Here is an 18645-nt window from a genome sequence, read left to right on the forward strand (position 1 = left end):
TCACAAAGGGCCTTTTGATTCTCCTACCCGCCGCATGCACATACAGAGGAAACTCGTTTTCCTTCAGAAATATGGAGTAAAGAATGATTTAATCACAATAATTCCAAAAAGATCTTTATTTCGATTTAAAACTGTTCACTGCACCTGTGTTCCGGGCCTGTGGGCAGAGAGCTGCCGTGTCCACCTTTGCAAGCTCCTCTTCTTCCTTCCCCGGGGCGCTGGTTTTACTCAACACATCCTCAAGCTTCTCCATCAGCTGCTGATGTCCTGACCAGGTCCGGGCCCTCAAGCCATTCAGACCCTGGTACAGAGCTCTGTGGTCCAGACAGAGCCCGCTGGTTTACAAAGCCTGCTCTCCAGATGGCTGTGTTTTGGCAGGAACATATCTGAAAGGTCCCTTGAACAGACATCCCAGCTAGCTTTGGTCACTTGTTGAAAAGACTGCATTTTGTCGCCCCTTTGCCGAGTCCCCGGTGGTCAGGGTTATGTGTGATTCTGAGCCACGCAGCCTCACTGCGGGAGAGCTGAGGCTTGATCAAAACAAGACACAGACGTCACTGCGGTGCAGGGCAATTCACCAGACACACAAACGCTCCCCCTTCTCAGCGAACCTCCCCCAGGCAGCTCCCACAACGCAGTCCTTACAGAGTCAGGCTAGAAAGCCACAGGTTTTCAGAGATGCTTTTGTGCTTTCTAAAGATCTGACTCCCCTGAATAAATTAGGCGTTAGCTGACAATTGGGGACCGAGGGGGGATGTGAAAGATGGGAGCTTCTCCTCCTCACTGTGGCCTGAGTCAGCAGGAGAAAGCGCTGGTCCCGGAGTTTGGAACCCCAAGCTAGTGGCAAGTTCTGGCCATTTCCTAGGGCACACCAAGCAGACGTCCCACACCTGGGTGTAAGCAGCACCAATCACACTCTGTTTTCCTGTCCTTGTATTTGCGCTGTCTCTCCAACTGGACTCTAAGCTCCTTAGAGCAGGGCTTGCGTTGTCCGTCTCTGTGACCCCATTTCCTGGTATGAAGCCTGGCACGTGGCAGGCCCTCATGGGGGGCTGTGCGTGCCTGTGTGTCTGTGTAACAGCACACTAAAGTGAATGTCAGCCCATGACACCAAGAGACAGTAGGTGTCATGTTCCAAAGGGGCTGCTAAACAGTGTGCAGAATTTACAAATGCAAGAGCTACACAACTCTCAACCCTTCACTCTCAGGGACACGAGGGCTGGGAGAGTAGAGGTTGGAAGAGGGATTTGGGACAGAATATAGTGAGAAGCGAGCCCCCTCCTAAAGGGACATGGGGAATCCTCCCTTTACCTCTTGCCTCATAAATAGACCATAACCACTCAGCTTGGGATGTGTACCTACGACTTGGGCCCCTACGTGGTCCTGGGGCAGCAACTCCATCTGGGGGACACAGATGACGTGTAGGTTCCTAAATGCAGAGGGCAGGGGCTTATTGGAGTGTCTGGTCCAAGAGGGTTGGGGGCTGCAGGTGGGGATGTAATGGGACTATGAGGGTTTGGGGGGGCAAAGCTTGCTGAATGTTTCCAGGGACCAAGCCGGAGAAAAACAGTTGGCATGGGGTCATTTTAGATCCTGTTTTGAAAAGCTGCTTGGAGGGGGGAATGGGCCCCAGCAGAGAAAGTAGAAGACTAACCAGAAAGCCCGGGGCAGAGAGAGTAGTCACAAGTAGGAGGGGAGTGCGTGGTCCACATCAGGAGAACCTTGGCAGGATGTCCCGTGTTGGGGGGAAGTGACGGAGAGTCTTCAAATAACCCATGAAAATGTCCACCAGGTTTAAGTTCCCTGGGAGCATGATGTAATTAATGGAACGTGTCCCTCCTCCAACAGACCCTTCTTTCTTGCCCTGTTCTCCAGCCCTGGGTGCTTTGGAAAACCTGGCTAGCCAGCTGGGGAGGGTCAGAGCAGAAACATGAGGAGCAGAGGGAGAGTAGAAGCCAACCGTGCCCCCTTCCCACCCTGCAGACACTCCTCCACCGCCCAGCAGGCCCACACTGGGGAAGGAGAAAAGCCACACATTCCACTGGGATCTGAGTTCTGACTTCTCGTTAGATCGGATACTTAAAGTATTGATAAGAGGACTCCTGTTACCTGAGAATGACAAGAAGAGTCATGGGGTTGTCCCAAGTTTTCATCCAGAGTTGGGAAAGAACTGAAGTCCCGCTCAATAAACTGAAAAGGACAGTGCGCACAGAAATGCAGCTGCCTTGTGATGATTTTGCCATAACTTGAGCTTGTTTTGCAGAATGGCGGCATGTGAGTGAATGTTGAAATGGCATCTAAGCTTCCACTTTTTTTTTTTTAATTTGTTAATTAATTTATTTATTTTTGGCTGTGTTGGGTCTTCGTTTCTGTGCGAGGGCTTTCTCTAGTTGCGGCAAGCGGGGGCCACTCTTCATCGCGGTGCGCGGGCCTCTCACTATCGCAGCCTCTCTTGTTGCGGAGCACAGGCTCCAGACGCGCAGGCTCAGTAATTGTGGCTCACGGGCCTAGTTGCTCCGCGGCATGTGGGATCTTCCCAGACCAGGGCTCGAACCCGTGTCCCCTGCATTGGCAGGCAGATTCTCAACCACTGCGCCACCAGGGAAGCCCTAAGCTTCCACTTTTAAAGCTCAGCGAGATTCTTGTTGGCAGCTATGTTCTGGACAAGGGTCACCCGTGCTAGACCCTGAATTCCAAAATCTCCTCCAAGGCTTCCTACCTGCCCTACCCTCACCCCAGATCCTCTGGAAGTATAAGATAAGCTCGGGTCATCAGCCAATCAGCTTGTGGTTCCCTCTGGCCCCAAGCGCAACCCAAAGACCCGAGGGAACCTCTCATGAGTTTAGGGTATGGCTCTAAGCCCTGCACGCTTCATTAGCGCTAGTGAATTTGTAAAGCTTCCCATTTGTGAAGTTTCCCTGATTCTCAAGGGTAGCCCTGTGGAAACCCTGAGTCAGGAACTAGGGGGTCAGAAATCCCCACTCACCCTTGGTGTTTCCTCAAAGCTCCAAGTGACCCATTTGTCAGAGAGGGTGGGTGAGCAGTTTGCAGTCCAAGGCCCCAGTAGCACTCGTAGCCTGTGGAGTGCCAGAGCAGGACTCCAGAGATTAGGCCTGGCCCCTAAGTCAGTGAGAGCCTTGGTGTGTCACCAAACTCCCCTGAATTAACAATTCCTCATTTGTCCTGTGATTCTTAATCAAGACTGCACAGCAGGAAAACCCATGGAGTTTTACAAAAAGATGCACATGCTTGGAGCCCACCCCAGGGGCAAGGTTCAGGTGGTCGTTGGGCAGCCCAGGTGTCGCCTTCTTGAAAGCCCCATTGGTGACTCTCCCAGGCATTCCTATTTGAAGACCATGGAATTAAATGACCCATCAGACCTCTTCCAGCTCCAACAACCTAGGTGTTCTGGGGCAAGAGTTCAGAGGACAATTTTGAGTGTCAACCTGAAGATGTTTTATTAGACTCCAAACCAGTGTGGTTAAAATCAGCCCTCATATCCAAACTGTCAGTCAGTTCAGTCTTGCATTTCCTTATCTCCCATCCCCAGATACCCTTAAAGACTCTAGGGGAAAGGAGAAAGGCAAAGTGACGTGACCTACAAGTGAGTCGAGACCCCATGCTGCCCCAGGTGCAGGCAGCACAGTCTGTGGTCATCCAGGAAATGCAGGGTAAAGTATAAAGTGTAGCATTTATAAGAGTGACCTCTGCATCAGACTTGGTAACTGTGACCTTGGGAAAGTAATGTAACTGTTCTGTGCCTCAGTTTCCTCATCTGTAGATTGAGAATAAAAATACCAGCTTCCTAGGACTGTAGTCAGGGGCGAGTTAATGCTGCTGGAGAGTTCAGAGGGGTGGGCATCCTGGCATGCGGTGGGCACTCAGGCAGTGCTGGCGATTATTGTGTGTATTCTCGTCATCATCGTTCCCCAGACGGTCACTCTGGCTGATGTCAGCAGACAGCGGGGAAATGCAGGGTACAGAAAATATATCCTTGCCTTGCTAGATGTACCCCTTTTCCTTAAGAGTGGAGGAGTCAGTGGAGTTTATACTACTTTTATGAAACTGCCCTTTTTAACTAGAAGAGGCTTCTAGGGGCTTTTCACTCCCCCGTTACCCTGACACCCTGGCTTGGTCAGCATTACTGGAACCTAAGCTTGGCGATCACACGTGCCACAGGTCGTCGTCCGAGGATATGAGTGTTCACAAAAACAACTTTTCAGAGAGAGGAAGTCTAGGTCTGCACAAAGAGCCAACTCAACCATACTGAGAGCAGAATAGAAAAGAAAAACCTTGATTCTATTGTTCATGTATTTAATAGAGATTGGCAGGCAGTAGCAGAAGGCAGTACAAGGTGGTCGGCCCTGAGAACAGGAAGACGACACAAGTCTATCTTTCCCAGGAAGTGGTTGTGACCTGCCGTGGGTTGCCATTGCCCCGATGTGTGTGTCATGAGACCTCAGCGGAGGAAGAATGGCTCTTCTGAGAGGCCACCAAACCTTGGAGTTACGGTGCTGTTGAAGTGCTCACTCCCTGCTAAGGGATTCATCTGAGTGCCCCAGAGAGCAGAGCACACTGGTAACATCTATGCAGGGTAGATTCTCTCCCTCTGCCAGGCACACAGGAAACACCGGCCACTAGCTTTCTTTCCTCCACTCAGAGGTCGCCGTCTTGTGTAATAGAACTCTCCTCACGTTTCCTGGCAGAGGGAGTGTTTCCCGTGATGCAGGGTGCCCACATTGGCACCTGGCCGTTCTGCCCGGGACAGGCCATCCAAGGGCCCTGATGCACCAGCACCGGTGAGAGAGCAGATCCTCCCGCCCAGGACCAGCCCCCATGCCCACATAATAACGCTTCCTTTATGAAATCTCCACTGAACTTGAAGGTCTCACTATATGCTGGGGAAAATTATGTGTGGAGACACCTTGAAATTGTATTTACAAGACATTGTAATTTTCCTCATGTCTATGGGTGAAACTATGAGCTATAGTTTAGACTTTTAGTTTAGACTATAGTCTATTTAAAAACAAAAGGAAATCCCGAACAAGTATTTCTGGTGTCTAATACAATAGAATAAGTAGTCTGGGGAATTTCACTAGTTCTCTCTGGTGTAATTAAGAAGTAACGTGAAATGGAGGTATTTGTAGTGAGGTGGATGGAGTTAGAGTCTGTCATACAGAGTGAAGTAAGTCAGAAAGAGAAAAACAAGTACAGTATGCTAACACATATATATGGAATCTGAGGGAAAAAAAAAAAAAAAAAGGTCATGAAGAACCTAGTGGCAAGACGGGAATAAAGACACAGACCTACTAGAGAATGGACTTGAGGATATGGGGAGGGGGAGGGGTAAGATGTGACAGGGTGAGAGAGTGTCATGGACATATATACACTACCAAATGTAAAATAGATAGCTAGTGGGAAGCAGCCACATAGCACAGGGAGATCAGCTCGGTGCTTGTGACCACCTAGAGGGGTGGGATGGGGAGGGAGGGAGGGAGGGAGACGCAAGAGGGAAGAGATATGGGAACATATGTATATGTGTAGCTGATTCACTTTGTTATAAAGCGGAAACTAACACACCATTGTAAAGCAATTATACTCCAATAAAGATGTTTAAAAAAAAAAAAAGAAGTAACATGATGAGTTTCATCCGCTCCTTTCAGGAGACGCTGAAGAGGAAAATTCATGAAGCCTCCAATCCAAAGAATGTAGCCATGATGAGTCACTTTAGGACAATATAGTAGCTTGGGAAATCGTCTTGTTTCCCTTTAGTTGTTAAAAGAATGTTGTTGTTGTTTTTTCCTAAGTGAGAAGTCTATGGTCTCTTGTAATTGTCTAAGGTAGAGATGGCAGAGAGGGGTAACTGGAAGGGCACCTCATACTAACCGGCAGTGACAGTGGGAGTGCGGTGTTGACGCTTCTGAGCCTGTATCCAGCTCACTAGAAGCCTTCACCTGTGATCAATGGCCAAGTGCCTAAAATGGGCCTGGGACGAGGGTAGAGCAGGTGCAGTGGACACTGGGTGATTTCTTTACCAGTCTTAACGTAAAGAAGCACTTCCATTGGGAGCGTGTTTGCTTAAAAGCTTTCCTAGTGCTCATCCCTTCCTCTTCTCCCGGGCAGGATTTATACCACCAGTCCTATGACTGTGTCTGTGTCATGTTTGCCTCCATTCCGGATTTCAAAGAATTCTATACAGAATCGGATGTGAACAAGGAGGGCTTGGAATGCCTTCGGCTCCTGAACGAGATCATTGCCGACTTTGACGATGTACGTACTTCAGAGTTACCCTTGATGGGCAGGGGTGGCCCCAGTCCCATACTTTGGCGTTCCTCTGGACTGGCACATTTGAAGTTAGTCCAACATCATGGCATATCTTAAAACTTGTCCTCTGACAAAATTTCTGGTGGTTGGCATTAAGCTTTTTGCTCGATTTAGGTCACTGACTAATTTTGGTGAGGCAAACACATATTATTTTTAAAGTGAATATGATTTCTATAAACAACTACCAAAATCTGTTCAATAAAATATCTCTCTAGCATGCCCATGAATTTTCTTGAAAGGCTTGAACTCCAAGGAAAATACTTGCCCATCTCTTTATACATAAAAAAGGTAGTAGATTATTTGCATGTGTGTCTGTGCAAACTCCAAGGTCTATGTCAGATATCAATTTGAAGTGTACAAGGATGGCATGCTTTATTATTGAAAAAGCAATATGAATGTGGTAGAATATATTTTAGAAGGGACAAAGTATACATCTTAGATATTGGAATAGGTGTCATTTTTCAATTTTCAATTTTCTGCCTACAAAGGAAACAATGCACTTTGTTTTCTAGTAAGAACAAACAGACCTCTGGTTTGAAAGATATTGTTGGTACACCATTTTTAACAATATTTTGCAAATATAGGAAAATTGACATCAGTGAACATAGGTTCATCATGATTGATGGAATTTTGAAATACAGTGATGAAATTATATAATATGATGGTTTCAGGCCAACCTTCTAAATGTCTTGTGGTACCTGTGCATTTCTCTGCTACCACCACTGTCACCATGAGGTTGACTCAAGACTCATGGTGAAGTAATGACAAGTAGAGATTTTCACTGTTGTGCAGGGTTCATAGTGGAAAATGGTGGCACATTTCCTCCAGCTGCCCCTCGGTAAAATAAATGCTCTCTAGTACTAGTGACCGTTCTTTCAGGTTGGATTGCTCATGGAGATGTGATCGTGGGATTTGCTCACTTATCTTCGATTCTCTGACGTGTGATCTTGAACGAATCTCCTCTGAAAGCAGGAGTACCAAGGAAGGGTCTAGAAGATGTTCCCAGTCTTCTGTTCATACCTTTGTCCTGCTGAGCAGATACAGAACCTTCCAGAGTTCCCTTCATTTGCTCTCTCCATCCAGTCTTTCTCTTTCCTACAGCTTCTTATCTTATTTTTACCTTTCCTCCATCCCACCCCAAGGTCTAATGTAGTGGATGAGGAGGAGCCCAGTAGGAAACTGATTACTGGTGCCAGAAACTGGGACAAAAAATATTAGGGTCAGGGCTGATGGGAGGGGCCATTCTAGATCTTTATTCCCTCCACTCCAGGTTTTCAGAGGGCAAAAGTCAATCCTCAACACTACAGTTGGTCATAAATCACCCTCACCATGCAGGGAAGACCTCACTCTCTGAATCATGATTTTGTATTTAGGTCTTTCAAACACAGAGTGGGGAAATTTATTTGAGGCCATTATCACTCGCATCATAATTTATCCTGTTTCCTTCACTAGCAAATTCTGAAAGGTAATTCATGTTAACTGGAAGTAAATCATTATACTGCATATCTTTCCAAGGACATGCCCTTTGTGAGATGCATGAAGTGTTCTTTCCCCACGATGTCCAAGGTCGAAGGGTGAATAAGCAGTATCATGTTCCTGTGACTGAGCTAGGATTTGAGAATGTCTCTAGAAAATGCTTGGCCTTGGGTCAGCACCCGACTGAGTAACTGTGTGATTGTCATTGCTCCCCAGCTGTTGTCCAAGCCAAAGTTCAGTGGAGTTGAAAAGATCAAGACCATCGGCAGCACGTACATGGCGGCGACGGGTCTGAGCGCCGTGCCCAGCCAGGAGCATGCCCAGGTACACACGTGTCGGCCACACGCAGCACACGTGAGCCTCGGCTCTGCCCACGGGTCATCCTGGGACCAAAACAGTCATGCAGCGACGCATACACTGTATTGCAGGCACAACCCAGACCTCAGTGATTAAGGTCTCATGAGAAAAGATGAGAATTCTGGAGGCTTCTGAGGGTCTGTTCACAGAACTTCTTTCTCTGGCAGACAAGGTAGAAAAACAACAACCAGTCTGGTAGCTGCTTGATACCAGATAAATATACAAGAAAGTTGATTAGAGCTGTTTATTTAAAGGTGACTCGTTATGGGAGGGCCCCTGGTCTTTTGATTTAAAACAACGTGGTCAAAAACATGCTGACCACCCAGAAATTTGGTTGAAAAGGTGATTTGGTCAAAACCGAGTATCTTCAATCAACTAGGGTTTTTGAGGGGGGTTTTCTGTTATGTTGTGTCTTGTTTCTCTGAATGTGTGTGTGTGTGTGTGTGTGTGTGTGTGTGTGTAGATATGCTTTGTTTTTGGTTTTGGTTTTCTTTTGGCCATGCCGTGTGGCACGTGGGATCTTAGTTCCCCGACCAGGGATCGAACCCGTGCCCCCTGAATTGGGAGCGCAGAGTCTTAAACACTGGACCACCAGGGAAGTCCCTAGATATGGTTTGTTAACTTGTGGGTCAATAACAAGACCCCTTTCCCCTCGGGACAGTGGGCTCCCTGACAGGCACTGGCTTGTTTGCCGCGGGGCAGAGGTGGTGGGTACAGCACAGAGGGATGAAACTTACCAGAGCACAGCTTGCTGGAGGTGTTTGGATTCCCCCAAAGAGAGGAAGAGCTCAGCCATTCCCCGCCCACCGTGTGTCTAGCTTCCCCCCAAGCCCGCCATCTCCCACAGGCAACCAAGAGAGGGACAGAGGGGCAGCAGCTTGCGCAGACAGGGCCTACCCCCCGGAGCATCAGGAGAGGGTCCTCTTCTCTCTTAACATTCGTGGGCAGAGACGAGAACATGAAACGTCGGACTCAAGATTAACCCTAGCGTTTTTCTGAGTGAGTGGGGTAATATATGTCCCTTCTACTCAGGTGTTGCTTCCAGATTATTATTTTTTTCATGGGTACGAATTACTTTAGTAATAAGGGAAAAGTAAAACAAACAAGCAATAAAAGAAAACTTAGAAGAATCCTAAGTTTTGAGCAGTACCGTTCCAAGCAATCTTGACGCCTGACAGAAAAGGAAAAATGGGCACCCCTGTTTACATGGTGTTGTGTATCTTTCAGGGTTGGGTTTTTATTGCCAGAACATTCAAGTGTTGAAAAACTATTGGAAAATTGGACAATAAAGGTATTAAAATGTATAACATTGTTTTAATTCTAAATATCTTATTTTTACCCAAGACAGAACTAATTAGATTTTTACTGTCCTGGCTTTAATGGAAGAAAACTTAATCCTTTTCAGCATCTTTAATGTTCTGAAAAAAATTAACCATTAAAAATAACATAAAATTATGTACACAGGGACAGACATTTTTCCTGTTGCCTCGGGCTCTAAGACGCCCAGCACAGCACTGTCGGAAACTGTCTGATTAGTGAGCTCAGCTGCCATAATGAAGGCTGGGCAGCTTCAACCTCAGAGATTTATTTTCTCACAGCTCTGGAGGCTGGAAGTCCCAGATCAAGGTCCTATGGGATGTGGTTCATGTGAGGGCTGTCTTCCTGGCTTGTTGCTGGCTGCCCTTTTGCTATGTCCTCACAAAGCAGAAAGAGAGAGATCTCGTGGGTTTGGCTTCAAGATATGAATTTGAGGGGGATCTGTGCAGTCCACAGCCCCTATCTTTCTTTAAATTTCAGTGTTTTACTTCTTTCTGGATTTTTCTGCATTAATTTTGATTTTCTAAACATCGCACTAGGATATTGTTTCTCAAGATTGCTGAGCTTTTCGGTGCCCCCTTAAGTGTTGCAGCTGAGGTGAGTGCCTCACTCTTCTCACCCTAACCCCAGCCCCAATTCTGAGGCCTCTCAGCTGACCTCCTCTTGTGGACCATTTAGGGCACTTGACAAAATCACACCTGCTCCGGAACTTAGCTAGTGACAGCCACTTACGGAACCCTTGGCAGGGATGCTCAGAGGCACGTGAAGACCCACTCAGCATTCAGCGTCTGTGCTGGGCCCCTCCTCCACCACCCCTCCATCATCATTCCTCCATCATCCCTCCTTCGTCCCTCCATCGCCCCTCCATCATCCCTCCATCATCCCTCCATCACTCCTCCATGACTCCTCCATCATCCTACCATCATCCCTCCATCACCGCTCCAACATTCCTCCATCATTCATCCATCACCCCTCCTTCATCCCTCCATCAGCCTTCCATCACCCAACATCACTCTTCCATCATTCCTCCATCATCCCTCCTTCATCCTTCCATCATCCCTCAATCATCCCCCCTGCATCCCTCCTTCATCCCTCCATCATCCCTCCTTCATCCCTCCATCACCCCTCCATCACTCCTCCATGACTCCTCCATCATCCTACCGTCATCCCTCCATCACCGCTCCATCATCCCTCCTTCATCCTTCCATCTTCCCTCCATCATCCCCCCTGCATCCCTCCTTCATCCCTCCATCATCCTTCCATCACCCTCATCACCCCTCCATCATGCCTTCATCACCCCTCCATCATCCCTCCATCATCCCTCCATCATCCCTCCTTCATCCCTCCTTCATCCCTCCTTCACCCCTCCATCACCCCTCCATCACTCCTCCATGACTCCTCCATCATCCTACCATCATCCCTCCATCACCGCTCCAACATTCTTCCATCATTCATCCATCACCCCTCCTTCATCCCTCCATCAGCCCTCTATCATCCCTCCATCACCCAACATCACTCCTCCATCATTCCTCCATCATTCCTCCATCATCCCTCCTTCATCCCTCCATCATCCTTCCATCACACCCATCACCCCTCCATCACCCCCATCACCCTTCCATCACCCCTCCATCATCCCTCCTTCATCCCTCCATCATCCCTCCTTCATCCCTCCTTCATCCCTCCATCACTCCTCCATCATTCCTCCAATATCCCTTCTTCATCCCTCCCTCAGCCCTCCATCACTCCTCTATCATTCCTCCATCATCCTTCCTTCATCCCTCCATCATCCCTCCTTCATCCTTCCATCATCCCTCCATCATCCCTCCATCACCCCTCCATGATCCCTCCTCCATCCCACAATCACCCTCCATCATCCCTCCATCATCCCTACAGCCGGGCTTCCTGGTCCCGACTCTGTCACCACCAGACCCTGGTCTCCTGGATCTTCAACAAATGGCTCCAGGCCTCTCCTCCACCTTCCCATAGGCACAATTTTTGGATGGCTTGTCCTTATCCACTGCCTTTACTTTTCACCTTCTCCTTCTTTGCTAACCCTCACCAATGCAGATGTCAGAAATTCCACTCCTAAAGATCAGGAAGTACTTCCAAATTCCAAAATCCAAGTCGGATTTGCATTCCCCAAGCGATCATTCTCTGTGTCCCGTCTGTGGCCTCTGATATAGCCAGCCATCACCTTCGCCCAGAAGTCCTCTTCTCCCTCAGCTTCTGGTTTCTTCTCTTTAGTGACTCCTGCCTGAGGCCTTCCTCTGTGGACATTTCCATGTTTTTTCCCCAACCCCTCCCCTCCATCAGGGATCTCAGCTAAGACTTGCTCCACCAGCCTGTGTATCCGACCGCTTACAAAACCATCGTCCACCTTCCTGACCATTAGGCCAAGCTTGGAGCTCACGTTTCCAGCTTTCCACAGACACCCAGCTTGCTAACAGCGCCCTCACCTTCCTCTCGTCCTCCCTACTCCCAGAACAGGGCCCCCACCATCTGCCTCCACGCCCCTGCTCTGACCCGTCCCCTCCCTCTCCCTACAGTTTCCTCATCGCCCTCAAACGTGCACTGTGCGTCTGTGCAGACAAGCACCAAGTGCTACTCATACACCCTCCAGGAGGGGTGCACCCACCATCTGCATCAGAGGCCCTGTGGTGGGTGCTACACATGGTCTCCGGACACCCGAGGGAGGGGCTGGAAATCTCCATTTCCACAGGTGATTCTGATGCACAGGAAGACACCCTGTTTTCAGATCTCACCCATCAGCCGTGTCAAGGCTCCCACTTTCATAGGAGCCTCTCCTGCACGCTTACCTGAGGCTCTTTGGCCTCACCTGACCCCCTGTGTCTAGATCCTATTTCCTGTCCTCCCACGTGCTGCATATCGTTTCCTGCTTTTGTTTAGACGTGTGTTTCTTATCCAGCATCCAAATTATAGCAGGGGCCCTGTCTTATGTGGTGTTCCCCAAAGTCCCAGCAGGGGGCGCTGAACAGAGCCCATGTCTGTTCAATGAATGATGGAGCAGCGCGTGTCCACCCTGCTTCCCAGCCCAGCCTCTCGCTTCCTTCCTGCCATTTTACAATTCTGCTCCTCCCAATGCAAACGCTCTCCTTTTTTTTTTCTCCTAACATTTTCAAAAACTTAATAAATGCCTCCTGAGGCTTTACTTTTAACAAGCCTAGGAGGCACCCCAACCCGGGCCCATTTTATAGATGGAGAAACTGAGGCACAGCAGTGCAGTAACTTGCCCAAGGTCATAGAACAAGCAGCCATAGAGCAGGGCTATGGAGCAGAGCTGCATAACCCGGGCACTCTGGGTGCAGGGCTCACCTCCCTCCGCCCACAGCTCTCGTGCTGCTTCACCCCCTCCTCTTCTTCCCCAGCCCCCCACCATGTTGGCTTCTGCACCCACACGTTTGTACGCACACCATTCACCCAAGCACTCCTTCCACGGGTGCCCCATCCCTTCTGCCCTCGTCACTGGCAGCCACAAAATCTGCCTTCTCAGCTACCCTTGAGCTGCATCCTGACTCCTGACAGCCACCACTGTTAATACGTGAGTATTTACCTTCACGGCAGAGTGGAAGGAGCGTGGCTTTCACGTGAGACTGCTCATCCCTTACCATGGTAGCTAAGCTTTCTGCAAATTAGTGTCCTTTTATATACAGTGGGGATCCCACTCATTTCCTGAGGCTGTGGGGAAGACATTAATATGAAAAATGCTCCATGGGCAGAGTGGGTAATAAAAATGCTAATAGCGGTAATAATACAGTTATGGTTTGTACACTGTTTCACGTATGGATACCATTGCTTCCTCCTGCAGAATAGGTAAAAGGGTTTTTGGACACAAATGAAATATGGCATCAGATCCATGCAGGGAGCTTTTACTCAATACGAGCTATTTTTATTTAGAACATTTAATTAGAATCTCGGTAAGATCATCCTAGAAATATTTTGAAATTCAGTGAAAATCTGAAAGGAAAGTTCATTATGTTTGATTGGGGTCATAGCATGCTTGAGAAATAATAATATGGATATAGTCTTTATGAAAAAATAAATGTCCCTTTTGCCTTTTGTAGCCTACCTACTTGTCTCTCTAGTTAAAACCCAAAAACTTTCCATTTATTGTTTACAAACAAAAAATTTTCTATTTATTATTTAGCCAAATATTTAGTTTGGCAACAAAACATATTCAACACAGCCAGATATTTAGTTTGGCAAAATATATTGGATTTCTCAAGGATTCATGTGTTTTTCTTAAATCCAAAAAGAGGCAGAGCTGTCTGGATAGAAGAAGCCTTTTGAAAGTCAGCTTTTATTTGTAATTACCTCCACATTTTCTACATGCCGACACAGGCTACTTACCCACTGGGAAAACGAATGCACAGGGGTCTATCAGCACCTAGTCAGAGCAGGGCTTTCTATCTGCCTTTGTTTTGCTTCATTTGTGTTATCATAAGTGAAACAACACATTCTGATTTTAAGCTTAAAGACAACATGACTAGATGGTTGGTTGTATTACGTGTAACAACTGATTGTTGTTGTTGAAAGAAGCAGGCATTTTCAAAAAATGAAACATTATATGGAGAACAGGCTTGCATTCTGACCCTGCTCTCGTAATCCCTGGAGCATGCACCTGAAAAGTACATGTTCCACGCTGGAATTCAGGGTTGATAGAAATGGGGAGCTTACACACCCCAGAGGCGCTTCATTTTAATGTCAGGACTTCACCACTTCCCAGACCCATAGCAGCCCCCTGCTCCTTCCCAGCCATGGCCTTTAGACCTCAAGCCATGATAGCACACTTGTGGTTACAGGTATGTTTTTCTTGACTTATGTAGACTTCTTGTAAAAGAACATCTCACTAAAAAATAATCATCTCAACTTTCTCCTGAAAATTGGTAGATCTCCTGATCTTCATTCCTGATGACAACAATCACCAGCTGAGAAGCAGCTGCCCCATCTTGGCACGTTCTCCCCAGTTTGCCACACTCCTCACCCCTCCCTATTGCCTCATTCCCTCTGCTGCACTCTGGAGCCTCCCCTACTCGACCTCTGAAGGAACTTTGCCTGCCCTATCATTAAGGAAGTCCGTCCTTCATGCCGGAATCAATGATTAGGGTCATCGCTGGTCTTAGCAATTATGTAAATTGGTTTTGATCTTTTTAATACAAATTTTGCTGAGAACTTAAATATGTCAAAACCAAAGTACAGAGATGAAAACTTTCATGTAAACCCATACTTTGATTACACTATTGCTGTGATGAGCCATACCTCTAGTTTTATTCACAATTTCAAATAGAGTGATGCCCATTGCCAGCGACACTTTGGAAGAAGTGACTTGTGGTGCCAGAAAAATGGGGGGAGGGGAGAGGCAGAGAAGCAAGAGGTAACAGGGAGCTTGTATTCCTATCAAGGTATGAGTGCTGGTGCTCGTTAAAAATTTTTAAGCTTTGTATTATTGCTCTCTTTTTAATTATTTTTATTTTAAAAATTTAAGTTATTTATTTTAAATGAGTTTTTTATTTTATTTATTTATTCTATCAGAACAAATTTGACAGCAGGTTGTGGGCTGAGGGTAGTTATTAGTTTGTAAGCACTACCTCTCACTCTGTTTCTTGCTGAGTTGGCCCCATAGACATACCGCTGTGGCTAGCACTAGGATTTCTCCATCATTCTTCTCCCTCAATCCCCCAAATAAGATCCCAGGCTCCAAGTGACCCATCTATGAGATTCCTACGCTTACTCAGTTTATTAGCAAAACCGAGCTGACCGACAAAACAATGAGCAATAAACATTGCCCATCCACGTTCACTGAGTCAGGCTAGCAGTTCTGTCTCTGCCTGAGTTAGGAGCTGCCTGGCTTGACTGTTCGGGATTTTATTTAGCTAGTAGGTCAACCAGCGTAGATTTTCTTTACCCGTTGGGGCAAGTGCCAATTACTTGTTAATGACTGCCCCTCTGTAATTGCCCTCCAGAGTTTATAGTCTGGAAAAAGTCATGCATGCAAACAGCAATTCCAATGCTAGGTAAGCCTGGGGATATTAGAGGTGTCTCAGCTGGGCTGCTATAAGAAATTACCATAGACTGGGTCACAAACAACATTTATTTCTCACAGTTCTGGAAGCTGGGGAGTCTGAGATCAAGTCTGCAGATTTGGCATCTGGTGAGGGCCCTCTTTCTGGTTTGCAGACGGCCGTCTTCTCTCTGTGTCCTTATTCGGTGCAGATGGAGAGCAGAGAGAGAGGAAGCAGCTCTCTCCTGTCTCTTCTTATAAGGGCACGAATCCCATTCGTGAGGTCTCCACCCATGTGACCTAATTACTTCCCCAAAGCTCCACCTCCTAATACCATCACATTGGGGATTAGGCTTCCTCATATGAATTTTGGTGAAACTTTAGGACATTCCACCAAGTTGAACAGGGAAGAAGTAAGGAATCATTCTCAGATCTTCTGCTGCCAGTTTCTTAGTAACTAAAGCATATGTTGAAACTCATAACCATAGTTACCTTTACTGGCAAAAGTAGAAAATAGTTTTGGTCTCTGCTGAAATGAAAAGCATTATCTCAGTGCTGTGTATTTTTGCACAAACACCAAAGCTATCGTTATGTAGGGTAAGTGGAGAGAGAAATGCCCTCCTACTTTAATGCTACTAATAGGAAACAAACACTGAAGGAAGAACCATCACTCTTTGCTATACACACTGAGAATCTCAAAAATACTTAACATTTCAGGCACTTAGATTGTTGTCGAAGCCATACATCAGTGTAGGTTTCTCAGTGTGTGGAATGGGGGGGAAGTACTAAACCAGGGCATAAAGCAATTCTTGCTGACATTTTCCTCCTAGAAGCTTTTCATGTCAAGCAGAGTGATGTGCTTCTCTAACCTATCATGAAGGAAACTAAATAAATCCTGAGCCTCAGGGATGCAGGCTGAACGTGTTGCCCATATGAATTCATTTCATCTTAACCACAACCCTATGAGACTGGTAGTTATTGTTTCAATTCACAGATGAGGAAACTGAGCCCCAGAGAAGTTAAGTGACTCAGCCAAGGCCATGCAGCTGATGATTGTAGAACCTGGAGCTGGACCCAACTTTGTCTGACTCAAAAGTGCTGGCAGTTATTTAGTGAACTTCCTACTTTCAGACAAGTAGTGGTCACAGTATAAACAATGAAAATAAAGAAACAAAGAAAATAAAGAAAGAGGTGAATGGAAGAAGCATATCCATGGGAGATGGACTTGGGAGCTGAGGAAGCAGGATGGAGGGGGCTGTCTGAATCTCAGGTTTCCAGTTTAGGGATCTGAAATTGATGACACCATTAGCAAAAGTAGAAGAGTCAAGAATAAGAGCCGTTAATGGGAGATTAAATAGAAATAATAGTTTTAGACTTACAAGTTTGAGTTTTCAATAAGGCACCCAAGTAGAATTCCAGTCATCCACATGGGTGGTGGCCAGTTCCAGAGCCCTTAATGAGCAATGCTTGGATATAGTTTTCCATCAGCTGAATATCTCTTAGACACATCATCCAACACAGCTGTCACCATTTTAGCAGCAAGACTATCAAGGAAAAATGCTTACCTACTTGTCTACATGTATGTGCCTACTTTATTTAAATCTCTCCCTTAAGAAGCTTACAAAAATGGACACAATGCAAAAATATTTTTAAATTAATAAACTAACATGCAAGGAACTTGAAAGATAAGATAGAAACAAAAATGAGGATGATGCAATAAGATGAAAATCAGATAGCAAAAGTTCTGACCACGTTCAAGATGCACACGGGGAAGGAGGCAAGATGGTGAAGTTTATTTGTCTGATGTTAAGTATTGATACCTCAGCTTTCTTTTTGTTTCCACTTGCATGGAATACCTTTTTCCATGCCCTCACTTTCAGTCTGAGTGTGTCTTTAGATTTGAAGTGAGTCTCTTGTAGGCAGCATATATATGGATTTTTTTTTTTTGTAACCTATCAGCCACTCTGTGTCTTTTGATTGGAGTATTTAATCCATTTACATTTAGAGTAAATGAAGATTGAGGACCCTGGAGTCAGATTGCCCACCTGCAAAGCCTGGTTATTCCACTTACACAAGTTATTAACCTCTCTGGGTTTCCCTTTCTCATCTGCATAATGGGGATAAAGACAGGCATTCTTTCATGGGAATCGTTGTGAGGATTAAGTACATGCATACATACACTATTGCTATTAATTGTTCCGAAATTTCCAGCAGCCAACACAAGTGCAGTGCTTTAGTGTTCATAAGGTGAGATCAAATCACTCATTCATTAATATATTTGAAGCCAAGCTACATCAGGCTGCAGCTGGATGCTCCACTGGGTCCCTGACCCAAGCTCTAACAAACAGGCCCTCATAACCATTAGGATGGGTCTGTAGTGAACAATGTGCTTGGTAACTTCCTCATGGAACACGGTTTAACACATTGAGGGGGGAGGTCGTTAGCTAGAACATCTCTTAATGCATATTTTAATCAAATACATTCTTTGGTAGAGTGAGATCAGGTGGAGAACATTGCATCCAGTTTAATCCAAGTTCACTGGATACAGAGGAATCCACAGATGACCCAGGAATCAGGCCATTTTCCATAAATATTATTTCACGCCTCTGAGTTTTGGTAAACACTGGGAAGCTGGGAGTTCCAGTCCTGTTCTCCCAAAGGTGCCTGAAGCTCAGATGCCCTGAGCTCCCACGTGAGGGCCGATCTCCATGCTGGGACACTCAGCTCACCTGGTTGGGGTGACTCTCCTTCAGAGAACTGTGAGGTCTGATCCGTTCTCCCAGGGGCCCCAGGCAGCAGAACTAAGTGCTCCTTAGACAGCAGTTCCAAATCTTCAGAATCAGACGAGCACCAACACAGCAGGAACGCAGTGGACGTTTGATGGATAGAGGAAGGCGAGGAGGAAAGAGAGGAGAAGCCGGGAGCAGAGGCTTGTGTTAATTTCACCTCGGTCAATACCAGTCACTTGGGTTATAAAATAACCTCAATAAACATGCATTTACTTTATGCCACATTCCCTGCAGGTGAAACTTGCAAAACAAACAGCTTGCCAGATGTGTTCCAGGAAACTGAATGAGTGGTCTCGCTGTGTAGCTAGAAGTCAGTTAAATATTTGGAGACGGGAGAAATTATTTGGATCATGGAAGAAAGAG

General features: G+C 46.5%; 1 protein-coding gene across 4 annotated transcripts in view; it reads left to right on the forward strand.

The window, feature by feature from the left end:
* ADCY2 (adenylate cyclase 2) overlaps positions 1-18645 on the forward strand; it is a 430270-nt gene that overhangs the window by 400169 nt on the left and 11456 nt on the right. For 3 of the 4 annotated variants that reach the window (XM_059916085.1, XM_059916083.1, XM_059916084.1), the window contains 2 exons: positions 6124-6270; positions 8017-8124. In XM_059916085.1, coding sequence (XP_059772068.1) covers positions 6124-6270; positions 8017-8124 — 255 coding nt within the window. Of the gene's footprint in view, positions 1-6123; positions 6271-8016; positions 8125-18645 lie in introns of those variants that run through there. The other variant, XM_059916086.1, reaches the window with a different exon arrangement.

This window comes from Balaenoptera ricei, chromosome 3 (assembly GCF_028023285.1).
Source record: "Balaenoptera ricei isolate mBalRic1 chromosome 3, mBalRic1.hap2, whole genome shotgun sequence".
NCBI classification, from domain to species: domain Eukaryota; kingdom Metazoa; phylum Chordata; class Mammalia; order Artiodactyla; family Balaenopteridae; genus Balaenoptera; species Balaenoptera ricei.